The sequence below is a fragment of the Tupaia chinensis genome, unplaced genomic scaffold (genome assembly GCF_000334495.1).
Source record: "Tupaia chinensis unplaced genomic scaffold, TupChi_1.0 Scaffold000066_1, whole genome shotgun sequence".
NCBI classification, from domain to species: domain Eukaryota; kingdom Metazoa; phylum Chordata; class Mammalia; order Scandentia; family Tupaiidae; genus Tupaia; species Tupaia belangeri.
Window position 1 is genome coordinate 1268534 of NW_006159525.1, and position 26097 is coordinate 1294630.

Below are 26097 nucleotides of genomic sequence, written 5' to 3' on the forward strand. Positions count from 1 at the left end.
TGTGGACAGACCACTGGCTCCCCCCTTGCTGATCAGAGTGAGATAGTTAGGAACCTTCTTGTGCTTTTGGCAGGTGCACTTGCGTGAGAGCTACCGAAATCAGGATCCTGGCCTGTGAATGGGCCATGAAATCTCATCAGCGGCTGAACCCGTGTTTTCTTAAATGAAAGAGAATACCTGAAAGTGGTCTCTCACAGAGAGAACCAACATGGTTTCCTGAAACTTCTGTTTCCAGCATATACACGTGTGTGTGCGTCCTTGCACTGTGTGTATGCGTGAGTGCACACTTGCATCATGTGTGTGCATGGGCACGTGCTTGCATCATGTGTGTATGTGTGCATGCTTGCACTGTGTGTGCGTGCGTGTGCTCACATCGTGTGCGTATGTGTGAGTGCATGCACATACGTAATAAGGGATGATGACAGAAAATTCATTCCTGTGGGTCACAGAACGTGCTTGTAAACCACTGGCCTCACCGTGAGCGTCTGTAGGTTAATCAACGAGCTCTTTCAGAGTAGTTACCCCACTTTCTCTCCCACGGGCAGCACTCCCGTTCATCCTAACCTACACTTGCTATTTTGAAATCCACAGGTTTTTGCTACTCGAATGAGTGCGAAGTGTTACCTCACTGGGTCTTCATTTGCATGCTCCAGCTCTCGAGGAGTGTGGGCCTCCCGTATCTTCTCTCTGATTTCCCCTCCTGCAGAGCGCGGGCCGGGGTCCTGTGCCACTTTTCCATCGACTTGCAGAGCCTTCTTTCTGGATCTTATATGGTCAGGTGTGTCATAGGTGTTTCCTCCTGGTTTGTGGCTTTTCATTTATTTCATTCATGTATAGGGTCTTTTGAGTTTCTTTCTTTTTTTCTTTCCTAAAGAGGTTTTTGCCTTAGGGCATGCGTGCTCACTGGGAGAGACACAGACAATGAGAGAGAAAGTGAGAAATCACCCCCCAGGGGAGATGGCCAAGCCCCAGCCCCTTCTCTTCCATTCTCCTCCCGGGATCTTGGGTATGCACACACATGTGCCCAGTCTGAGTCCAGCACTGGGTCCAGGACTCGAACCGCGGTAGGCCATGTGGGAGTCCAGCGATGTAACCACTGCACTGTTGGTCTCTGAATTGCTACTTTCAGTGTGGTCACCTTTTATAGTTTGCCTCTCTGCACTCTGTACATTTTACATGTTAAGAAACCCTTTGCTGCTTTGAGGTCAGAAGGACAGTCCTCTATTCTCCTCATAAAGCTTCGGCTTTGTTTACGTTTGAGTCATTTATCCCTTAGAAACTGACCGGGGCTGTGGCGTGAGGAAGGAATTCGATTTCTTCTCCTTTTCTGCGGGATAACCAATGGCCCTGGCACTGTTACTGAACAGCCCTAGCCCTCTCCTCCCCACCCATCACAGACCTGTGCTCTGTCTCGCTGTCAATTTGTTTAATTGCTTCCCCGAACATACAATACTGCAGTGGCTCTCCTTTTCAATAAATCTCGAGCTCCAACACGACCCGCCCCTGTGTCTTATTTCTCCTCCACTCTTGACACCTTTGCTCTTTCACATAAATTCTATAACCATCTTGTCAGCATCCTAAAAAAATAAAATAAGATATCCTGTTGAAATTGACTGGATTCCATAGTGTCTGTGAGTCAGTTCATAGAGACTAGACAGCTCTTGAGATTTGCTATCCATAAATATCTGTTGATTTATTTCTATCTTCTTTAATGCCTTTCAATTAATTTTTGTGATTTTCTCCAAATATGTCTTGCATATTTTTATTAAATTTCCAAATATCTTACACTTTTTACTATTGTTGTAAATGGCATCCCTAACCCCTATATAGAATGTAATCAGAGAACACACCAGGTGTGTGTGCTTACGTACCCAAAATCCAGAGAGAAGAATGGAGGGAAAGGGGCTGCAGCATGGCCATTTGTAGATTTTGAGTTTTTACATTCACACTCATATCTTCTACAAATAATGATAACTGTATCTGTATCTAATCCTGTATCTCTTTTTTCTTTCTTTTTTTTTTTTTTTTTTTGGAGATGTTTTTGCTATAGGGCGTGTGTGCTCACCAGACAGACAGAGAGATAGAAAGCAAGAAATCACCCCCCAGAAGAGATGGCCACACCACAATCCCTTCTCCTCCATTCTCCTCTTGGGATCTTGGGCACGCATGCACACGCTCCTGGAGTGAGTTTAAGCCACCGGGTCCAGGACTCAAACCACGGTCGAGTACGTGGGAGTTCAGCGACATAGCCATTACGCTAACTGCTGGTCCCTCTAATCCTGTATCTCTTCTTTGCTCTTCTTGTTTTACTGGGCCCCTCAATAAAGCACTGAAAGTAACGCCTGTTCATTGCGCCAGTGGCGTCCTCGTCTTAGTCCTGTTGGCAACACTTCAGTATCTCACCTTTAAAAATTGCCCTCACTGCCAAGAGTTTTGGCACTCCTCTTAATCAGCGCATGGACATCTCCAGCTCTTTCTCTTGGGTTTTCCATTGTGAGTGCAGAATTCTATCCGATGCTTTTCCTCAATCTGTGAGTGGACCTTTCCAACTGTGAGCCTGGTGAACGCAGCCACGACCTCCTACCACTGACCGCTCTCCATTGCAGGATAGACCCCACGGGGGCGCACCATGGCACATGTGCTCTCTGCTAGCATTTTATGTAGGACTTTTGCAACCATATCTGTACAGGAGACCGGCCCATCCCTTCCCTCTGCCACTCTGTCACACTGTCCTTGATTTTCCTCCTTTATACTGTCTTCGAAAGGCTTCACTGTCTCTCTCAGAAGGGTTTTCCCAAAGCGTAGAGCAGGGCAGGGCCACAGGCACCCTAGCGGGGCGTCCGCTGAGACGCTGGTTTCCTAAACGTGGAAAACACACTTTAACAGTGAGGAGCGAAGAGACAGCATCTTCCTGCCCCTTCTTTCTGTCCCCGGTCCTTTGCGCAGTCTTCCCCTCATCACACATTGCCTCTCGCCATAAGTGACACAGTGACAGTGGGCATTTGGGGCCCCGATCGAGGGGACGTTGGTCTGGGAATTTGCTTAGTGAGTGTGGTGTGTTCAGTGTTCTTGAGCCACTTCCTTGTCCCGAGGCTCTCCAGCTGAGCCAACGTGGAACTGGCTTCCAGGAATACCTTTGCTCCTCGAGTACAGCCCACCCTCATGATGTGGTGCAGGAGGTGACCTCTGCACCGGTCACAGAACACGGGGGTGACTTGGGGGGGCAATGGACAGAATGGGAAGCTGGCCAGCAGAAAATCTAGCAAATCTCAGAGCTCGCTCATGAAAGAAACTTGATAGAGGATTTCCAAGATGGACACCAATCCTAAGAGTTTACGACATTATAATAACGATTATGCAGCTGAAAAACCTTTCTAGGTGATCGATAACAAAAAAAATATTTTCGATCCACAAAGGAAGACTAAAAATTGGATGGCCTTCCTACTCATGCCACAGAAAACATAAATGTAGACTTTGTCATCCAAGAGGCTAAGACTGCATCTCCAAAACCGGGAGGGGAACTACCACAGAGGACCCAAGCAGTGAATAATGACATGGCATGTCACTTTTCTAGGCTCTGTCGTGTTTGGTATGTGTCCGTTTTATGCCATTTGTAATTGGTTGTAGTTTTCTAATTCTAAATATGCATTTACTTTTCTGCCAACTTTGCATTGAATATAAATTTGCATCCTTTTTCTTAAGAACCCACATCTACATGGGATAAATTTCAGGCCACACAAAACCCAGATGTGACCTCGGTAACCAGAATTCACCGAGGGAGGGTGAGGTCAGTACCTCTTTTTCTACTCTCGAGGAGAGGTTACGTAAAGTTGGAGTGATCTGGGGCCAGCAGGTAGCAAAGTGATTAAGGCGCCGGACTCCCACATGGCCGACCACAGTTCAAGTCCCAGACCTGGCAGCTTAAAAATCACAGTGGGTGCATGTGCGTGCATGTCCAGGACCTCTGGAGAAGGCTGGAGTAGAAGGCGTGTGGTATGGCCATTCTCCCAGGAGGCGACTTCTCACCTCCCCCTCACTGTCTCTCTGTCTTTTTCAAGCAAGTGCAGGCACCCTATAGCAAAAACCTAAAAAAAAAAAAAAAAAATTGGAGTGATTTGTTTCTTTAACATGTGGTAGAACTCACTGGTAAAAACACCCTGATATAGAACTTTTTGGGGATTTTTTTTTTTTTTTTTTGCTTTTGCTTTCTGGTTTTGTCTATTTATATTTTTTGTGTGAGAGGATTTTTAAATTGTCATTTAATACTTTAACAGTTATAACTATTTAGAATAGAGTCACATACATATAGTGGATCATAAACTTTTTAGCAAAAGAATCTGCTTGATCTCTAGTTTCGTTTCCTTTTCATTCCCACTAGTTTATTTTATTTATTTATTTATTTATTTATTTATTTATTTTTGGAGAGGTTTTTGCTATAGGGCACGTGCGCTCGCTAGAAAGACAGAGAGACAAAAAGCGAGAAATCACTCCCCAGAGGGATGGCCAGGCCATAATCCCTTCTCCTCCAATTCTCTCAGGATTTTGGGCACGCACACACACGCGCCCGGCGTGAGTTTAAACCACTGGGTCCTGGACTCGAACTGCAGTTGGCTATGTGGGAGTTCAGTGACATAGCCATTACGCTAACTGTTGGTCCTGTTCCCAGTATTTTTAATTTCTCTCTGTCACCCCCACCCCTTCAACTCACTCTTCTTCCCTTTTCTCTTTCTCTCTTTTAGATCAGCCTCACCAGAGGTGGCTTCACTTGTCAGGACTTTCGCAGAGCTGATGTGGGACTCGCACTCTGTCTTCGTAGCTTTGCTCCCTATTTTATTAACTTCTCCTTCTGTCCTGATTATTCTTTTATTTCTTCTTTCTTTGGACTTACTCTATTTTGCCTTTTCCAGCGTCAAGTTGCAAAGTTGCTTATCTTTACTTATCAGACGTTCTCCTTTTGAATAAAAGATAGAAGCCCATAAGTGACCCTGAAGTGTGACTTTCTCGGTACTCAGCAAGTGTGGGCATGCGCTATTTTTACTTTTTGCTTAGTTCTAAGATCTGTAGTTTTAAATTTTTGATTTCTTCAGAGATGCCCAAGTATTAGAGTGTTTCTAATTTCCAGACACAGAGAATCTTATTTTTCTATTTGGTGCACGGACTTGCCAAAGAGAGACAGAGACAGAGACAGGGAGAGGGAGAGTGGAAAAGCACCCCCAGTGAGGAATGGCCACACTGCAGCCCCTTCTCCTCTATTTCTCCAACCTGTTGGGATTCAGGGCACGCATGCACACACAAGTACCCAGCGTATTTTTCAAGTCGGAGGGACTGAGATTCGAACCATGCAGTGGGCATGTGGGATCCAGCTCCCCTAACTATGACGCCATGGGGTCAGCCTCTCCAAACAGAATTTTTAAACATGGTTTTATTACTGACTTTTAATTTAGGTTCATCATGGTCAGAAATGTAGCTCATACCTGTCAATTCTTTGAATTTATGGGGACTTATTTTATGACCTGTCTGGGACTAGTTTCTGTAAATGTTGCGTATGTATTTGAAAAGAATATGCATCCTCTAAGTGTGTGTACACTTACGCCACTCGCACGTGCATACGCACACTCACACATTTACGAAAGGAGTGAAACGTGCTTACTGTGCTTTTCACCCGTTTACATCATTACGACCATGTTTCCTATGTGAGGTGTAAGTGATTGAAAGCGTTGTGCAAAACTCTCTCACAACGATGATAGATCTGTCAGTGTCTCCCACGAGCAGGGCTCGTTTTGTATATTGGAACTTCAGTGCTGTTTCTGGTCATGTGTTCCTGGCAGATTGACCCTCTCATGGAGTGACCATCTTTATCCCTAATAATGCTTTTTGTTATATATCCCGCTTTATCCAATATGGATGAAGCCACTCATTTTTTTTAAATTTAATATTTGATAAGGTTTTTCCAATCCTTTCATTTTCAATCTTTCTGGGACTTCATGCTTCAATGTCTGTTGTAAATAACACATAGCTGGAGGAGGTGTCATTTAATTTGGTAATCTCTGTTAATTGTCAAGTAAATGTATTTACACTTACTCAGATTTGTTTTTAATCAGCTTTTACTTTCTACAAAGTGTGCATTTTATGCTTTTTCCTCTCTACTTTCTTTGTTAATTTTTAGGGGATAGATTTGGTTACACTTACTCCTTTGTTTTTCTTTATTCTGGTTTAGAAGTTATACAAATATTTGGGACCAACAGTTGGTGTAATGGCTATGTCACTGGACTCCCACGCAGTCAACTGCAGTTTGAGTCCCGGACCTGGTGGCTTAAACTCACACTAGGCGCATGTACGTGCATGCTCAAGGTCCCGAGAGGAGAGTGGAGGAGATTTCTCATTTTCTGTATCTCTGTCTTTCTGTCTTTGTGGTGAGCACTCACACCCTATAGCAAAAACCTCTCAAAAAAAAGAAGTTATACAATAATTCTATTTATAAAGTGGCTATCCTTGAAATTATAATATCTTAACCCTTTCTCTAATTAACTCAAGAAATTTAGAACATTGACCTAATCATTTCTCTCTCAAATTACACTCTCCAGTTCTCCAGTATTTCAATTGTCTTTTAATTTTTTTAATCCTGCAAAATTAGAGATGACCCTTTTATTTCTTTTTTAGATTTACAACATTTCCAAATTATTTGCTTATTATTCCTTCTTAAAAATTGGACTTCCTTCCAGTAAATTTTCTTCCCCCATAAATTACATAGTTTAGAAGGTTGTTTAATAGAGTGATCAATGCTTTTAATATTGTTTGTCTGGAAATGTCTTTTACCTTGTACTTGAAAGACGTTTTTGGCCAGTACACAAAACTCAATTGATGATTGTTTTCTCTACTTTTTGTCTTTGGATCAAGTGTTGGTTTCCTGTTATTAATCCTACTTGAAATTCACTGTACTTTCTTGTGCCAAAGGTACTTTCTTGTCACTTGTGGAAAATTCTCAGACATTTTTCTTCACCTATTACTTCTCCTCTGCCCATTCTTTTCTTTCCTTCCCTGAGACATTAGTTAGACTTTCTAATCTTAGCTTCTATGCCTTTCAACTCCTTTTTCTTAGTGTGCAGTCCCCTTTCTTTCTTTACTAAATTTGGGATAATTTTTTTTACCTCTATTTTCCAGTTCATCAATTTTCTTTTCAACTATGTCTAATCTGCTCCTTGATCCAGCAATTGACTTTTTTTTTTGAGAGGTTTTTGCTATAGGGCATGTGTGCTTGCCAGAAAGACAGAGTGAGACAGAGACAGAAAGTGAGAAATCACCCCCCAGGGAGGATGGCCATGCCATAATCCCTTCTCCTCCATTCTCCTCTCGGGATCTTGGGCACACACGAACACGTGCCAAGCATGAGTTTAAGCAACCAGGTCCAGGACTTGAACCACAGTTGACTACATGGGAGTCCAGCAACATAGCCATTACACTAACTGCTGGTCCCCAGCAATTGACTTTTTATTTCAACAATTATATTTTAATTTCTTAAAGTTCTATTTAATTTTTTTTTTCAATCTGCATGGTCACTTTTATGGACTTATGCTCTTTGCTCATTTCTAAAATTCTATATTTTATTTAAGTAGGTATTTCACATGCATTACTTTGTATTCCATGACAAATAATTCCAATATCTGATGTTCTTGGATGTACATTTTCTGTTCCTGCCAACTCTTACTTCACAGTAGGTTTCTCAGTTGTGTACTCAGTGGTGATCTTTAACTGGGGACTCATATTTGTTTTATCTTAATCCATGAAAATCTAATAGCCTAAAATGATAATGCTTTCCTCAAGAGATCACTCATATATGCTTCTGCCAGGAGCCAAGAAATAGCAGAAACTTGAGACGTCTCCAGCCAACCCCTATCCGCCATGCTTAGGCCACAGGTGGTGCTGACATGGGCACTTGCCCTCAGGGGAGTGGATACAGGTCCCCGTTGATCTCACGTTGGGAACAGGGAGACCAGAGGCTTCCCGATCTATAAAAAAGCATCATTCCTATCCCTTCTAGTTGTGCACAGGGGAGCCCTTGGAATACTCGGGTTGCTGCGCTGCAGGAGCAGAAGCTGATAGACATATGTTAAAGATCATGCCTGATGGTCCATGGAGGATAAATTACAGGGGCCAGAGCAGATGCCAGGAAGACAGTGAGAGGCCGTGTCAGTCTTCCAACTGAGAAAAGACAGTGCCAGGCTGATGGCAGTGAAAAGAAACAGAAGGATGTGAGTCAGGTTAACAGAGAATCCGCTTATTAACTAGTGCCTCTGGTTTATCTCCAAGCACAAAAATGTGCCAATGGCCAGAAACCTCCATTAACTTGTGATTTCTCTCCCACGTGTTAGACTCGCATGCGACAGGACCATCGATATATGTGATCATACACAATATGGCCAAGGGGGTCAGGGTGCCGTGTTCTCATTCATCTCTGGTGGAGGGAAACCTGAACCCGCACTTCCGGAGGACACTTCGGCTAAATCTTTCAACAGTGGGCATGCATATTCGATGTCACTGCTAGACATTTCTTCAAAGGACACACGCCAAACTTACACCAAGATATGTCTATATGGTCCAAAGCATTGTTTTAAAAAATAACGGCAAAAGTTGGCCTCAACCTTAATGACCATCCGTGGAGGACTGGTTAACGAAACCAAGACTTACCAATATAGTGGAATATTATTCTGTTCTTCCCATGAAGAGATAAGTCTGAGATGGAAAAATATTTCTGATAATCTAAGCACAAAAAGCAAAAAGCAGAATTATGAGTAGAGAAAGATTGCATTCATAAAAAATATCAATGGCCAAATTAAAATCATACCCATTCCCAGGGCCAGCAGGTGGCGCTGGACACTCCCACATGGCCAACCATGGTTCAAGTCCTGGACCTGGTGGCTTGCTTTCTCATTTTCCCTCTCTCTCTCTCTCTCTCTCTCTCTCTCTCTCTCTTTGTGTTTCTCTCTGGTCAAACAAAATAAAATAAATGAATAAATAAAATTAAATAAAGAATTTAAAAATTTAAAAAAAAAATCATAGCCATTCCCATACAGAGATGGCGTGGACCATTTCCTGGCAGGCCCCACGGGGCTCTGCCTACTGACTCACTTTGGAGGAAGCTGCTGGCGGCTGCAGGGCCTACCGCAAACTGCTCTTTCATTTTCCGCCTTCTTGGCACACTTAGAAACTTCCACCGTGAGCACGTCGTGCCATCCCCGGAGGGGTTTACCCATGCTCACCACGCTCTCCCTACTTGGCACACCTGGCCCCCGTGGCTGGTGGCTGGTGCACCTCCCGCTCCTGCTGTTCTTCCTCTCTGGCTCCTGTGAACATACCTCCATCCCTTCAGTTTTCAGAAAAATTAGCCTTCCATAAGGGTCTCTGCAATCTAGTATTAAGTTACACAACAGGGGGACCAGCAGGTGGCGTGGTGGTTAAGGCACTGGACTCCAATACGTCCAACCGTGATTTGAGTCCCCGACCTGGTGGCTTGTTTTCTCACTTTCCCTTTCTCTCTCTGTCTCTGGTGAGCACATATGCCCTATATTAAATTAGAAGATAATAATATGATTAAATAAACGATTCTTTGATAAAAATAGGTTTCACATAATGTTTATAGAATGGTCTCATTTTTATAGCAGATAATTGAAGAGATACCTGTATGTGTAGACAAAGAAGGGGGAAAGGCTAGAAAGAAGTGTTTCTTCATTCTCCCAGGAGGTATTGCTGTCTCCATGGGCCTGGCATTGCTGAAGAGACAGAAGTTCCAAGGGGACCGGGGTCCCTCTGCTGGGCCTCTCGGCACCCCCAGACTCTGGAATCTAGAGGGACTTGCATGCCAGCAGGTTACTGGTGACTCACTGCATGAGGGTATTGTGGGTGAGCTTTTGGATCCCTCATGCTCTCCTGAGTTCTGACTTATCCTGCTGTCCTGCGTACCGCATAAAGGCCTGACATAAAAGCAATTACGCCGGGACCAGCAGTTAGCGTAATGGCTATGTCGCTGGACTCCTACGTAGTCGACCGCAGTTAGAGTCCCGGGCCTGGTGGCTTAAACTCACGCCGGGCATGTGTGCCCAAGATCCGAAGAGGAGAATGGAGGAGAAGGGATTGTGGCATGGCCATCCCCCCCTGGAGGGGTGATTTCTCGCTTTCTGTTCTATGTCTCTGTCTGTCTGGCGAGCGCACGCGCCCTATAGTGAAAAACCTCTAAAAAAAAAAAAAAAGCAATTACGCCGCTCAGCAGTTGGGCCCACACGCCACTCTGTTGCTGTCCTCCCGTCTGCAACCAAACTTCTGCACTCGCCCACGGAGTATCTGCTACATACTGACACTGAAGTGTTGTTTGTTGTGCAACTAGAAACACAGCTTAACAGGCATCGGTATTTTATCTGTAACCCTATTCATAAAACCACTTGCCCGGCTCTTCTGTGCTTGAGCGACCCTCCCTGGGCTCCCCGGCCCTTCCCTCTGTCTGGCTTCTTTACCTCTGCCCTCCCCTGGGAATAGCTCTATGGCCCTTGGATGCTCAAATATCTCCAAAAACAGAACTCCCCACCACCACCCCACCCGGTGCTCTGTCCCAGAGCCAGCAAACAGCAAGCCAGCGGAGAAGCTGGCTCCCCTCCGCCCCACAGGCGGCTTCCCCATCTCTCCATTCTCCAGAACCCGGCCTTTCCTCACTGCTCGGACTCAGAAGGGCCCCACAGACCCTCCCCACTCTCTCCTTCTCCTGGCCCACGTGCCCGGCATCATCCCTAACATGAGCTCACGGGCCTTCACGCCGCGGCCCCCAGCGCCGGTCCCCGGGTGATGGCAGGGCCGCTGGGACACATCTGATCACGCACTCCTGTAACTGAGTCGCCGTCTCTCACCAGGTCATGAATTCATTTTCACTTCACTTATTTTAAAATGATCCATCCCTCTATGCCCCAGGTCTGCTGCATCAGTTACTGAACTGAGTCAAAACAGACAGGGCACCAATCAAATGTGGACTGACCATCACGCCCCCTGGGGCGGGCAGTGTCGTCAGGCAGGCTCAGTGCCCTGTGGGACACACACCAGGCCCGCCCCCACCCACGCCTGGAACACACCCCAGACTCACGCTGGCCGGGCCCCACTGGCCTCTCCCACGGCAACCCCAGGGCATGCCTGCCTGGCACAGGGCCCATTGCATCCTCCCGTGGCTCTGTGCTTTCACCCCTGCCCACTCCCTCTGCAGCCTCTGCCCGGAGTCCCCCCGTGGGCCTGCGCCCGTCAGGCAGCTTCCAGCTGTGCGAGACCCTCACGGAGCCGTAGGCAGCGAGGCCCCTTCGGAGGGCCCTCCCCTGTCAGCTCCCTGGTGAACTGGTCCAGCATCAGCAGAATGCCATGTCCCTGCGCCCTTGTGGAAGCGTCCTTGTGACCCCGAGACCAGGTGCATAGCACGTCTGGAGACACGTCAGCTGAAACCAGGCTCTGGGCGGCATGTATGCACAGTGGGAAGAGGGCTGACGGGGCAGAGCTGGGGCTTCACCTCTGGGCTGTGGCAGGAGAGTGGGACACCCCGGCTGTCTCTTCCTCTGAGTCTCGTTTTCGGTGTATAAAATGGGGCAGTTACAGACCTGCCACATTGGACGAGGCCCGAGGGCAGACGTGGAGGACGGGATTTCTGGAGAGCTGCAGACCCTGCGATGCTGTGACAGCCACACGGCCTCGTGAGGCACGCCCAGGCCGGCCGGTCAGCGCATGGCCGCTCTGCTCTTCCCAAGGTCACAAGTGCGGCTGTCCAGGCACTCGGGACAGCGAGAGTCCTGAGTCTGTTGATTTAACATTTAGGAAGCCAGCTTCCCTCTACCTGCCTGCACCACTTAAGCCAATATTTGCGTCTTCGGGATTCTATTTGTATGGTAATTTAAAAATTGGGTTCGGACTTTCAGCCCCCTTTCTCCTGAAACACCGAAAGCACGTTAATTTTCCAGATGGTAGAATAATGCCGTAATTAAATATTACCATTCCTCTTAAAATGAAATCTGGTAACTCCCAACAAAATAGGCTTTTCAAAACATGATGTAGTTTTCCCACAAAATTGTGCTCCGGGGAAATTCCTCATTTTGAATGTATGGAAGAGACCACGAAGTTAATCTCAACACAATGCAAGAAAAATTGATTTGTTAAATTACGCTAGTGTTCCTGCATTTAAAACCCCAGTGTTTCCTGTCCCAGCTGACCCAAAGGCTCCATATCGTCTTCGGGGAAGGCCCGAGGGGCCTGGATGTTTGTCTCATTGTTCTTGAAGCTTCCCAGATGGCCTTCCTGACATTCCAGCTGGAGTCGCTCTGAAAGGAGGCGAGGCTGGCTACCCCATTACCCGGCCCTCCGGTCTCACTACGTGTTCTCTGCAGAGTGGGAAGGGAGATCTCCCACGTGGAAGCAAACCTAGGCCCAGAGCTGGCTTCGGGGGCCTCCCTCCCCACCAGAGACACGGAGGACTAGGGAGGCTGTGGCCCTTGGCTGGAGGCTGAGCCCAAAGAGGCGGGGCCGGTTTCACCCCTGGCTCCCAAACGCCCCAACCAAAGCTCAAGAGGGCCCCCTTGTGGAAGCTCCCATCAACAGCCCAGTAGGTGTTGTCCTTCCTTGGGGGCGCTGGGTTGCTTCCAGGACCTTCCGTGTCTCTGGGCTGTGCTGGAGCCCAAAGGCACCCAATGGGGCCCACTAGCCTCCACCCTTCTCGCCTCTCGAGTGAAATACACCCGTGAGATGAGCTGCCCTTGGCCCCTCTAGGGAAGATGTGGTGGGAACCAGCTCCCAAAGCCCTGCGAAGAGCTGAGCTCGCCCCGGTTCTGTCCTGGTTCTGTTTCCGGGTTCTAGAATCTTCACCCCATTAATATATGAGTCTCCTTGCATATTGGATGTGTCAAGCCTTGTAACTATCTTGCCAAAGTCCTGCTCTACAGAACAAGGGCTATGTCAGCCTTCTCCCAAGACAGCTAAGGATTACTCAAGAGAGAGACTTCCAGACACATGCTCTGTTAGCAAATACTACTGACTCATAATGCTTAGAGCAGGCCCCAAGAGGGCTCAGCGAGACCCAGGTGGTGCAGAACCCCTGAGAGCTCGCGCTCTCCCACTGCTCTTCCCTGGTTCCTCCACCCATGGGGAATGTGCACTCAGTGGAGACAAGTGTCCAAATTCAGTATCAAGTGTAAACGTCTGAGGACCAGCATGCAGGCCTGGGAACACAGGCTCCACAAACAGGCTCTCCGGACTCAGGAGCAGCTGGGCGGGCAGGGGAAGTCCCTCATGGTCACCCGGGCTATGGCTGGAAGGGCTCAGCTGTCATCTGGGTGGAGACCCAGCCAGCATAAGAGCAGTTAGCATTATTGTGGAGCTGAGGGAGAGTTGGGATGTGAGCAGTTTTTGTTCTAGAACATTCCAGGGCATGTGAGCTCACCAGAGAGACAGAGATAAAAAGTAAGAAATCACCACCCAGGAGATGGCCACACCACAATCCCTTCTCCTCCAGCCTCCTCTCAGGATTTTGGGCATGCACACACACACACCCAGTGTGAGTTTCAAGCTGCCAGGTCAGGGACTCAAACCGTGGTTGACGACATGGGAGTCCAGCACCTTAACCACTATGCCACCTGCTGGCCTCCTACACCATTTCTCCTTACGCTACTTTTGCAATATTTTTCTAAGCCTAAAATGATTAATTACAAAAACTATAAAGCAGCTTAAACACTGCCTGGGGAGGCAGAGGTTAGAGTGATGCAGCCCCAGGCCAAGGGGTGCCTAGAGTCACGGGAAGCTGGAGCCTCTGAGGGAGCGTGGCCCTGCCCACACCTTGGACTTCCCAACCCCAGGGTGTGAGAGAATAAATTCCAGTTGGCTAAGCCACAGTCCCTGCCTTCTGTTACGCAGCCCTGGGAGACGCAGGCTCTCCTGCCATGCCCGAGGTGGGCGGGTGAGCTAACCTTCAGCCTCTCCTCTGTGCCCCACCCTCCAGCTATTCCCCACGCCCACAACTCCCTTGCACATTTACTTATTAAATATTATGCACTTAAAATATTACTTAAGGGCCTGCCTTTGGCCTGACAGTTAAGGCAGCTGGATTCCACATGGCTGAGTTGGTGGTTTGAGTCCTGGACCCGGCTGCATCTTGAGAAATATGCCGAGTGAGTGTGCGTAAGTGCCCAAGATCCCGAAAGGGGAGAGAAAAAGGAGGAGAGGTTGTGCTGTGGTGTAGCCATCCCCCATAGGGGGACTCTCACTTCCTCTCTCTCTCTCTGTCTCTCCGGGCAAGCACGTGCACCCTCTGGCAAATTTTAAATGATCAATTAATTAAATTTTAAAATAAGTTCAGACTGACACCTCTCTCCCTCGAAAACTCAGTCCTCAGCAAGACAGACTGTAGACGCCCAGGTTCTTTGTAACAGGGCCCTCTCGGCGCCCTGGAAAATCAATGCCGGGAAGGCAAAGACTGCGCCGCCTGCACACCCCCCGCGGGCACACGCTCCAGAGCCTTGGAACAAGCCAATTAGGAGAAGAGAACAGAGTGCTTGTCTCTCGCTTTTTGTCCCCTAAGGAGAGGTAACTGAAGAGGTGACACTTCGCCTGCTCTGGCTACAAACCCCATGTCTTTGGCGGGGCGGGCAGGGGAAGTCCCTCATGGTCACCCGGGCTATGGCTGGAAGGGCTCAGCTGTCATCTGGGTGGAGACCCAGCCAGCATAAGAGCAGTTAGCATTATTGTGGAGCTGAGGGAGAGTTGGGATGTGAGCAGTTTTTGTTCTAGAACATTCCAGGGCATGTGAGCTCACCAGAGAGACAGAGATAAAAAGTAAGAAATCACCACCCAGGAGATGGCCACACCACAATCCCTTCTCCTCCAGCCTCCTCTCAGGATTTTGGGCATGCACACACACACACCCAGTGTGAGTTTCAAGCTGCCAGGTCAGGGACTCAAACCGTGGTTGACGACATGGGAGTCCAGCACCTTAACCACTATGCCACCTGCTGGCCTCCTACACCATTTCTCCTTACGCTACTTTTGCAATATTTTTCTAAGCCTAAAATGATTAATTACAAAAACTATAAAGCAGCTTAAACACTGCCTGGGGAGGCAGAGGTTAGAGTGATGCAGCCCCAGGCCAAGGGGTGCCTAGAGTCACGGGAAGCTGGAGCCTCTGAGGGAGCGTGGCCCTGCCCACACCTTGGACTTCCCAACCCCAGGGTGTGAGAGAATAAATTCCAGTTGGCTAAGCCACAGTCCCTGCCTTCTGTTACGCAGCCCTGGGAGACGCAGGCTCTCCTGCCATGCCCGAGGTGGGCGGGTGAGCTAACCTTCAGCCTCTCCTCTGTGCCCCACCCTCCAGCTATTCCCCACGCCCACAACTCCCTTGCACATTTACTTATTAAATATTATGCACTTAAAATATTACTTAAGGGCCTGCCTTTGGCCTGACAGTTAAGGCAGCTGGATTCCACATGGCTGAGTTGGTGGTTTGAGTCCTGGACCCGGCTGCATCTTGAGAAATATGCCGAGTGAGTGTGCGTAAGTGCCCAAGATCCCGAAAGGGGAGAGAAAAAGGAGGAGAGGTTGTGCTGTGGTGTAGCCATCCCCCATAGGGGGACTCTCACTTCCTCTCTCTCTCTCTGTCTCTCCGGGCAAGCACGTGCACCCTCTGGCAAATTTTAAATGATCAATTAATTAAATTTTAAAATAAGTTCAGACTGACACCTCTCTCCCTCGAAAACTCAGTCCTCAGCAAGACAGACTGTAGACGCCCAGGTTCTTTGTAACAGGGCCCTCTCGGCGCCCTGGAAAATCAATGCCGGGAAGGCAAAGACTGCGCCGCCTGCACACCCCCCGCGGGCACACGCTCCAGAGCCTTGGAACAAGCCAATTAGGAGAAGAGAACAGAGTGCTTGTCTCTCGCTTTTTGTCCCCTAAGGAGAGGTAACTGAAGAGGTGACACTTCGCCTGCTCTGGCTACAAACCCCATGTCTTTTTTCTACCCTCCCGCCTCTCGATCCACTCCTACCCCTTTCCTGAGTTTTAAGAAAACCCGGAGTGTAGACCTAAGGGTGAAACTCTCCAAGCCTCTGCTGTTTATCTCCAAGGAGGGGCCGCCCCTCCAGCTCCTAGGGTTGCTATGAAACATGGGGGGCCGTGTCATAGGCCCCGCTTATGCGAGACCTCCGGGACAGGCCAACCCACAGGGAGCAAGGCCCAGAGGACGGGGAGTGAGAATGATGCTCTCAGGTGCAGAGCTGCTTTCGGGGTGAGGAGAGCATTCTGGAACTAGACGGAAGCGGCGTGCAGGCACTGAAAGCACACTGACGTGCACCTCGGTGGTTGTGATGGGGCATTTTACGTGAGGTCTGTTTTACCACCAATTTTGAAAAACTGGTGAAACAGCATCTGTCTGAGGAGGAGTGACGATGGCCAAGGTCTCTCCCCCTCTAAACCCGTTTCCTCACCGCCACAGCAGAACCCATGTCTCGAGGCCAGGCAGCTCACACCTGCCACCCCCGGAAGGCCAGCTCATGGAAGTGCCCTCTCTGGAGGCAGACGGACCGCCTCCGTGGGACTGCAGGGAGGCTGCGGCCATCACGCAGGCACGGCTCGGCCAGCGGGGTGTCCTTACGACAAGCTCAGGACAGGCATGCCCAGCGCCCACGCTCAGCAGGCGTCTGTTCTCTGCAGGCCACGCAGGCAGGTCCACATGGGCTTTGCCCACGTAGCCTGTCCCCGGTGTTCTGACTCACGAGAGCATATGCTGAACTGAGCAGATCATGTGTTAAGCTCTGGTGGCCCGGCCTGGGCGAGCAATTGGACACTCCAGATTTAATTTTGCAGGTAATTTGAACGATGCTATCTCATGTCAAATGTTCCTGTTCTCATGAGCACAAAGGCTGCCTAATTTTTAATTAGTGGGTAAGCAGTAAGTGATCGCCAGCAGGAAGTGGACACCGCTGTTAATTAACAACCCATGGCTGATAAAGATCAGTGTGGTCCCTGCGTTTCACTCGGTCTAACAGGTCCTTGTGAAATCACGTAGCCCAGCCCCAGGTGCCGTCTGCTCTCAGCTGCTGCTTCCTTCCTAACTAGGACTTTTCTGGAGGGGGATCAAGAGGAAGGGGAAAAAAAGAAAGGAAAAATCAGGTATTTACCTAAAAGCTGTGATCGAGAGAATGTCACTTTATTTTTGCAAACTCGAAACTGAGTTTCAGAAATAGCTGGTCTTGGTGTTTCCACATCAGGTTAGTTCTGTTTGCATGTTCCGAACGGTGAGATTTAATCGTATCTCGTGGTCTCCAGATGTAATGAAACCTGAATTCCTCACAGGAGAATGAGACTAACTAAAACCCCCTCAAAGAACCGCAGTACCTGAGGGTCCAGACAGACTCACACCACAGGCCATCTCCTCGGTGCCCTCCGGGAGGCATCAGGGAAAGACCTTTGGAACAGAAAACATCTTTACGAACCTGAGGTCCCAGAAACAATGGCAGCATCTCTTCCAGGTCCCATCAGTCAGTATTCTGCTCTAAATCAAGGTTGATTTTCCGACCAGGCAACTCTGCTGCCCTTTGACCCTTGCTTTGCTTCCTCCCATCCACGGAATGGTGGCCTTTGGCCTTTGCGCTTGCTTACAGCCCCCGATGTTCAAGGTAACCTGCGGAGCTGGATCTGGGGATGTGGTGTCTGGTGGAAGCACTGGGATACAGGAGGTGTGGACACCGAGGTGCGCGGACCCAGCTCCGCACCCCTGGGGGCCGTCCTCGGGCATGGCCCTCCTCAGGTGCCCCACTGCTGCCATTCCCAGCACAGCCCCCGCATAATCAGACAAGCGAGTTCACACAGAGCCCTGAGGCCTCTCGCTCACGCTCCCCTCGGCATTTCGCTCTCTCTGCCTGTGACCTCTGGCTCCACGGAGCCGCCGAGCACCAGCGCACACAGTAGGGCCTCCTTGGCCCTGCCTGCGTGGCTATTTGGTTTCCTTTCTCCTGGTCTGCTGACCGACACCGAGGACGTGACTGCGGGGGAAAACAGAACCCAGGGGGCCCGGTGCGGTGCCGGCTTCCTCACCCTGCACGTCCAGGGGTCTGCTGAGTGCTCTGTCCCACTGCGTCCCCACGTCAGCCCCTCGCCCTGGCCAGGCGGCTGGACACATCTGCGCCGTCAGGCTCCAGAGCTGACGACCAGGATCAGACCGCGGACACACTGACCTATGTCATGTGACCCCATCCAGGCCCAGCTCTTAGCAGGGACCCTGTTTTTCTGCGCATGGCAGGAAGTCACCCGGACACTCACCTCCCAGGCCACACACAACGAGCCCTGCTGAGTGAGCAGGGGCCGCCGCAGGGACCTTCTCGGCTAGTCACCGCGGGGCTGGAGTCTCCAAATATGATCCCGACCTCCAGGGAAGGGGGATCTGACATGCCTCATTTTCCTGAGGCCACTGGGGTGCAGGGAGTCTGGGCTCGGGTGCAGAGAGCCCTGAGCCTTCCCTGGCACGGGCATTCCCTGGGCCCCAGTCTGGCAGGGGTGAATGTGCAAGGCAGGGCCGGGGTGGGCCACCATTCACCTCTCTGCTCAGCTACCCGTGCCCGAGGTCCGGGCTGGGTGGGAAGCTGCCTACCTGCCCTCTGGCCGCCGGTGAGCATGACCCTAGCAGAGAAGGTGCTGGCCGCCTGCTGGCCCCGGACCCCACCACCTGGGCTACCTCGCACCGGCTCCTTGGAGTGGAGACGAGGGGCTGGGGCTGGCTGCCCTGTAGCAGCTGGAGGTCTCAGAGTCTGTCCCCCACACCTCGCCCCAAGCAGCAACTCCTTGAAGGCGACAGCAAGGGTCCCATGTCCTAGACCAGGGCTGGGACTGAGCGCATCTAGAGGTGCCCGAGAGGACCTGGAGCCCAGGCACTGTCTCAGCGACAAGGGGCTGGCCCACTCGGCCGGCCTCAGGCACCCACCACATACCCACTGTGCACCCACTGTGTGTGGTGACATCTGTTCCTGCGGATAGAGAGGTGGGTGGTCCACAGGTCTGGCACAGGTGTGACCAGAAGTGCACGGCCTTGAGTGTGGACCTGCCAGGAGGACCAAGCAGAACCTGGCTTCCTGGTAGAGGGGAGTGGTCTGCTGGGGGGCTCAGTCGCGAGTGCTCTTTGTCCAGGAGTGCCAGGTCCTTGTCCCCACAGCCAGCCAGGGCAGGAGAGTCTGCCAGAGGTCCAACCCTCACAGCCAGGATCTGGGGCGGCTCCACTAGGAGTCTTGGGTTCCAGTGTGACCACATCTGGGAACCGAGGAGGAGCTGAGTCACGAAGCCACCTCCAGGCGTCCCCGTGGGGGGAGCTCATCACTACCCCCAGGACTAGGGGCACCCTGAGGGGGCTGGTCACCCTGGGAGGAGTCCGGGTGAGGGTGGGGACAGAGCCCACCTGGCCCCTACCCAGCTGCCTCCCAGGCGGGGCCCAGGCCCAGGCCAAGCTGGGCCTCTAACCCCCATCTGTCTGGACTGCAGCCCACATGGCCAAGGCAGCAGGGGCTGTGGGGAGCAGCCGTCTGCGCTGGGAACCCCGTTGCCAGCAGCCCCGGCCCGACAGAGTGCCCATCACTGCAGTCCTGCCCCCGCGCCTCGAGGGACCCTGGATCTCCACTGGGTAAGACCCCCAGGTCACCATGACCACGGCCCCAGGGCAGCAGACGGTCCACTGTGGGAGCCACGATGCCAGGGCTGGAAGTGGGCACAGGTCATGCAGGTGTCCAGGCAGCTGCTCCCTGTCCAGCTCACGGCTTTGCTGCCTCCGCCCTGCACAGTGTGCCCAGAGGCCGGGACTCTGGACATCGTGCCCTGCCACAGCCGGTCAGGGATGTCATCCACTCACATGACAGTGCGCACCTGCTACACAGACACGGGCTCCTTAAAGAGTGGCCGGGGACCAGCAGATCGTGTAATGGTTACATTGTTGGACTCCATGTAGCTGACTGCAGTTCAAGTCCTGGACCCGGCAGCTTAAAACTCACATTGGGCATGTGTGCGTACATGCCCAAAATCCCGAGAGGAGATTGCGGCATGGCCATGGCCATCTCCCCTGGGGGGTGATTTCTCTCTTTCTATTTCTGTCTCTCTCCGTCTCTCCAGTGAGCACTTGCGCCCTGTAGCAAAAATCTCTAAAGAAAAAAAAAAGAGTGGTCAGGGAAGGCTGGTTGGAGGTGGAAGTGTTTGGCTGAGAAATGGGAGAGCCATCCAGAAGGCCGGAGGCATGGCTGGTGCAAAGGCCCTGCGACAGGAAGCGGCAGGCTGGAAGAGCCAGGCTGTCCTGCCTCATCCTCTCTCTAGTCTGGCAGTGCCCTCAACATGGCCAAGTGACAGCGACTGTCCTGCAGCTCCGGGCTCTGTGCCCTACCCCATCAGTGCTACAGAATCTCAATAGCAGTCTCGCCTCCCAGGCTGGCGTGGGGACAAGGGAGCCTACATCCTCCCTCCCAGCCATCCCCTTCGGGGCGGTCCATGCTGGTGCCAAGAACTGGGCCCTCCGGGTCCCCCACTCACCTCCTGAGCTCAGGGAGGAAGCCAGCCAGTAGACAGCTGGAGTGCTGTGGGTGTCTGCGAAGTCACTTGAAGGCACCCCTAGGCTCTGCAGGCAGCCCTGCCTCCTCAGGGCCACCCTGAGACAGAGCTGGCGACAGGGAGAGGGACGCGGGTCACGCAGTACTCTGGCCCCAGGGCACCAGCGTTATGCTGCACTTCTTCAAAGAAACTGCCCCTGGACTCCCATCCTAGGAAGCTCCCCACTGCCTCTCCAGTCAGGCCTTGGTGCTTCCTGGGGGAGGGGGGGGAAAGGGTCTGGAGTCTGAGAAACCCCACTGTGTCCCCTGGGGAAATCTCCTTCTCCAGGCTTGGTCTGAGACCCTCCTGTCTTCAACTTCCCCATTACTTACTCTTTTTCTTTAGTTTACTTAAATGCATTCATTAAGTCCACAGCTTCTCTGCAGTGTAATTGCACAGGGTAAACCACACACTCCCAGCACACTGATCATTTCCAAAGTGCACTGTCACCCCGGGGTGGAGAACAGAACCTTAATTTAGGGGTAACTTGGAAAGGAACTCGATGAAAACAAAACGACAGGACGAAATGTTCCCCCGATTCAATGTCTACCTAAGGCTCAGCGTCTCCCTGTAGGAGATGAGGGCGGTCCTTGTTAGAGACAGACCAGCTCCAGACAGACAGACAGAAAGAAAAAGGAGGACACCGCTTCCTCGCTCAGTGAGAAATGCTTCCTCTGCTCCGGTAGCCCTGCTGTGGAAAATGCCAAGCAGAGAGCGGCACGGGTGGTCCCTGGTTGAAGTAACTTCGTGTCGGGGTGGGGGTTCCTGCTGGGCTGGACCAGCACTGGCGGGACCCTGCCTCGCAGTGCTCACGCACACGGGTCCCCAGATGTTTGCAGAGACACCCCATTATGGTGATTCTTTGGAATGGGAGGGGAGCTCAAGAACTTTAGTTAAGGCCACAGGGCATGGGGGAAGGTCCCTGGGCCCCAAGGTGACCAACTAAGACCAGTCCAGGGGCCTGAACTGTGGCCTGAGATGGAGTTCAGCCTGGGGGGACAGGGCTCATCCTCTCCCCATGTCCCCCTTCTCCCGGCAGCTGCGAGGTGCGTCCAGGCCCAGAGTTCCTCACCCGCTCCTACACCTTCTACCCCAACCGCCTCTTCCGAGCCTACCAGTTCTACTACGAGGACCCCTTCTGCCGGCAGCCTGCCCACTCGCTGCTTGTCAAGGGCAGGATTCGCCTGCGCCGGGCCTCCTGGGTCACCCAGGGCGCCACTGAAGCCGACTACCACCTGCACAAGGTGGGCATCGTCTTCCACAGCCATCGCGCTCTGCTCCACATCACGGGGCGCCTCAACGAGACCCACGCCGGCCGGGGCTGCACGCAGAGGCTGCCCCACACCCAAGCCTGGCGGCCTGGGGCTCTGTATGAGCTGCTGAGTGCCCAGGCTGGGGGCAGCTGCACGGCTGCCCTGGGCTTCACCATGCATGAGCTCAGCCTGGTCCGCGTGCAGCGCCACCTGCAGCCGCAGTCCCGGGCCGTGCCCCAGCTGGTTGAAGAGCTGTACCTGGGGGACATCCACACCAACTGGGCAGAGAGGCAACACTACCGGCCCACCGGCTACCAGCGCCCCCTGCAGAGCGCCTTGGTGAGTTTGGCGTCCTGGGAGGGCAAGCACTGAGTCCAGTCCAGCCAGCCCTGAGTGACCTGGTCCCTGCTGAGGGCCCTCTGCCACTCCTGTCACTGGCCCCCACTCTGGCCTGCTGGCCTCAGGACATTTGCACGTGCTGTCCCCTCTGCCAGAACAGCCTTCTCCAGCCTTTGTCAGGCTGGCTGGCTTCTGGAAAGGAACACTGCTTCCTAGTGGGCGCCCCCCATCCCACACCCTCCAGATCGGGTCCTCAGGGATCTGCAGGCTTCCGTTTCTGCCCCTACTGGGCACAGCCTGGCCGACTCCCCTTCATGTGGCTCCCAGCTCCAATGCCCCCCACCCCAGTCCCCACTCTGAGCAGCTCCAGAAGGACCTCCCCCGCACTGGGCACACCCTGTTGCACAGTGGGGCCTGTTGTCAGGGTGCAGAGTCCGGCCGTCACGTCTGGGAGGGCTCGGGGTTCTGTGTTCTCACAAGCTCCCAGGTGGTTGTGGGCTGTCCTGGGGGTGGGGGGGAGCTCCAGACTAAAGGGAACCTAGGGACACCCAAGGGACACATTGGAAAGTGCAAACAAATGCGGGAGGGAGGGACGGGCAGATGGACAGACGGGGATGGACGGCGAGTCCAGGCTCCCCGAGTGTTCATCCAGGCTTCGGGCCACCTCACATCTTTCGGCGTGTTAAATGCCTCCTAGACTAGACGCTCAAGGGCCTAAACCAGAAGGGGCAGGTGTCTGTCAGGGTCCCGGAGCAGGGGACACAGGGGACAGGCTCTGTCTGCCTGCCGCTCCTTGTCCAGGCCAGAGAAGGAGCAGGGCAAGTTCTCCTACTCAGAAAATCACGCCCGAGCTCTTTCTGTAACAGCCTGACAGCAGCTGTTCTAGGCTGGCCTGGTGTGCATCCCACTTGGAGAAGGGGAGTGCAATGGTGGGGACGCCAGCCCCTGTTGCCCTGTCAGGAGGGAACATGGCTCCAAAGGCAAAGAGGACAAGCCCCCGGGGCTGTGGGGCCACCTTCATGTCACCCTAGGCCGGGCTCTGGAGCCATCACTGTCCCTGCCTGCCTGCTGCCCGGCTAGCTGAAATGCGACTAGAAACAGCACGCGTAGAAACGTGTGTGCAGGCGAGCGAGACCACCTGCACGACACTGTGCTCATCCTTGCGCCGCTGGCCCTTCAGTGGGGGACGGGAGGTACTTCTGGGGGGACACAGTGCAGAGGGACCCCACGGGACGGGACAGTCTTTCCCTTTGGCTCTCTGCAGTCCGAGCTGTGCCCACGACCTGACCAGACAGTAGACTCGGACATTCTAGATGTTACTGTAAAACCAGTTCAATCCCCAAATTCATTGTCTGGAGAGGATCCTGACCAATTCGCCAGCACTCGGCCCGAATCCCCTGGGCCCCGCGTCCCCTCCGGGGGCTAATTAGAAATGCTACATGCCGTGTGAGAAGTAACTGTGACGGGCCTAAGCCAGAAGAGCCTGGCTTCCTCACATGTGTGAGCCCCGCCGGCTGGGCCTGTTTATGAACACGTGCAGCTCCAGGCCTCCGCGGACTCCGGGGAGGGGTGCAATGGAGACAGGCCCTTATTTTTAGCACTTCAAAAGCACCAGGGGAGAAAATGCCTTCTTCCCCCTTCTCCCACTGGCATAGTGTGCTCGTTCTCAGCTGGGTTCTGCTATGCAGGACACTGCTCAGTCCGAATCACCCACTAGCACCCCCAAATGTCCGCTCTGCTGCAGACGCTGCGCGTGCTCACATGTGTGCATGTGTGTGCGTGCATGTGCGTGGTGAGAGGGCCTTGCTGGAAATATTTTGATGTCATGCGTGTCCTGTCCATACGCGTTAGCGTGAACCAGTCGGCGCACGGGGTAGAATGCCTACCGGAGGCCAAGTGGCGGCAGCGGCACCACCAGCCAACGCCCTGCCCAACTACCAAGCTGGCCTCTTCCCGCGGGCACCTGGCGGCCACCAAGTGTGTGCGGGCTCTTAGGTCAGAAATCTCCCAAACCAGAAAGCATTTCGTCCGCTCCGTTGTGGGAATCGGGACAAGTTTAGGTTCATCACAGAAATTAATACTAAGAATGTATGAAATGCAGCAATTCAGAAACGAAACAAAAGCAAACTCTTCTCAGTCATCTGGGATTTTCGTTCTGAACCAAAACTCCCAGCATCACTTACCAGGCATGACAGTCCCTGGCAGTGATCTCTGGATACCTTTTGGCTTTTTTTGCAAGGAAAATAAAATACATTGGGCTGATTTCCCAGCTTAGTCCTCACACGCACGCCCTTGCCCTCAATTTCCCTGACCCCGAGTTTCCTTCTGGAACGGCAAAGGCCAGAGACGGCTGCCCACCCGCAGCCTCAGCACGTGGCTGTCCCCAGGCCATTTCTCTTCCAGCAGAATGTTCTGGGTGGTGGCACCCTCTTAAAAGACAAAAAGGAAGAGAAAACAAAGCCCTGTACTTGGGTCTTCCTCAGCCCTTCCTGACCTTTTCCGCTCCACAACACAGACTGACGGCCCCGGGCCGTGGGGCTCAGCCTCCTCTCCTGTTGACACGTCTTACTGGAAGCGGTGCATGGCAATTTGGAAGGCAGGATGACTGGAGTAAGGCAGATGGAGGAGGAGACCCACTGCAGCGCCTGGGGTGCAGCTGCGCCTGAAACCGTGGCCGGCCCGCCTCGGAAACAGCCCGGAATGGACACCCCAGGCCCTCTCCTTAGCACAGACTCAGCACTGGGTTCCCACATGAATATTTTGTCGTCGCTTGATCCTTGTTGTCATGTTCACCTTCCACAGGGGCTGGAGTGAATGATGGCCCCCACCCTAAGTTCTTTGTTTTATTTTAGAGGTTTTGCCTTAGGGCGTGTGTACTTCCTAGAGGGAGAGAGAGTGAAGGACAGTAAAATGGAAAGTGAGAAGTCACTCCCCAGTGGGGGTGGCCATGCCCCAATCCCTTCTCTATTTTTCTCCCAGAATCTTGGGCACACACGCACATGTCTCTGGTGTGAGTTTCAAGCTACCGGGTCCAGGACTCAAACCACGGCTAGCCATGTGGGAGTCTAGCACCATAACAGCTACGCTGTCTGCTGGCCCCCGCCTACCGTAAGAAATCTAAGATAAAAAGCCTCCCCTGGGCGGCCAGGGCTGGCACAGCAGTGACAACCTCCTGCCCGGCTGGTCCACAAGGAAGGCCCAGGTTTGCTTCCAGAGGCCTCCCTGAACATGCCGGCCTCCCGTGGACCGTGGCCTGGGGCTGGGTACGGCTGGGAGGGATCCAGGCTCCAGGACCCTGCTAGAGGTGACCTCATCTCTGTCTCGCTCACTCATGGAAGAAGTTAATAAGCCTAAAAAATTTTTAGAAAGAAAAAAAAGCTTTCATTCTCCACCCACAGGGAGATGCCAAGTGCCACGAGGTTTTCAGTGCAGGAAGGTGGGGGCTCAGATGGGCAGGGCGGCTGCATGGTGGCATCCTCTGCCACTTCCCGGCAGACCACGGCCCCAGGTCCCAGCTTCCTCACCAGGACAGGCAGCAGCTGACCAGGAAGCGCTGAGCACAGCTCCTGGCACTTAGGAAGCCTCTCAAAGAGTGGGGTGCGGTTAACAATGAGCATGGGCAGAGGCCATGAATGGCTGGATTTCCAGACCAAGCGGGTCGGGTGCAAGAAAGGGCGACTTTTCCCAGGACGCGAGGCCCGCCGACACGCCACTCGCAGCTCACTCATCCATTCAGCAGGTACGCTTGCTGTGAGCCACGCACCGTGCCAGGCCTGGGGACCAAGGGGTCGCTACGGGGGCTGATCTCACACGGCCAGCTGGGCAGTTTGTGCCCTGCCGCGGCAGCCTGAGAAATACCCCGGTGCCTGTGTGCCTAAAATCCCAAAAGGAG

The 26097-nt window shown here is 52.4% G+C and overlaps 1 protein-coding gene and 1 long non-coding RNA gene across 7 annotated transcripts in view; one reads left to right on the plus strand and one right to left on the minus strand.

Moving 5' to 3' along the window:
• Positions 1-18235, minus strand: part of LOC102493308 (uncharacterized) — a 21285-nt gene extending 3050 nt beyond the window's left edge. Inside the window, exons 1-7 of one of the 5 annotated variants that reach the window (XR_001369441.2) lie at positions 18091-18235; positions 17175-17461; positions 8686-8757; positions 4889-4951; positions 2404-2859; positions 1400-1577; positions 625-903 (exon numbers count right to left, since the gene is read on the minus strand). This is a non-coding gene — a long non-coding RNA (uncharacterized LOC102493308). The remainder of the gene's footprint in view (positions 1-624; positions 904-1399; positions 1578-2403; positions 2860-4888; positions 4952-8685; positions 8758-17174; positions 17462-18090) is intronic. The other 4 variants (XR_001369443.2, XR_001369442.2, XR_003547016.1 and 1 more) reach the window with 4 other exon arrangements.
• The window catches only part of APCDD1L (APC down-regulated 1 like), a 37569-nt gene that overhangs the window by 8957 nt on the left and 2515 nt on the right, over positions 1-26097 (plus strand). The window contains exons 1-3 of one of the 2 annotated variants that reach the window (XM_006141871.3): positions 16785-17166; positions 19525-19663; positions 21653-22205. In XM_006141871.3, the coding sequence (XP_006141933.1) occupies positions 19530-19663; positions 21653-22205 (687 nt within the window). In that variant the 5' untranslated portion in view covers positions 16785-17166; positions 19525-19529. Of the gene's footprint in view, positions 1-16784; positions 17167-19524; positions 19664-21652; positions 22206-26097 lie in introns of those variants that run through there. The other variant, XM_006141869.2, reaches the window with a different exon arrangement.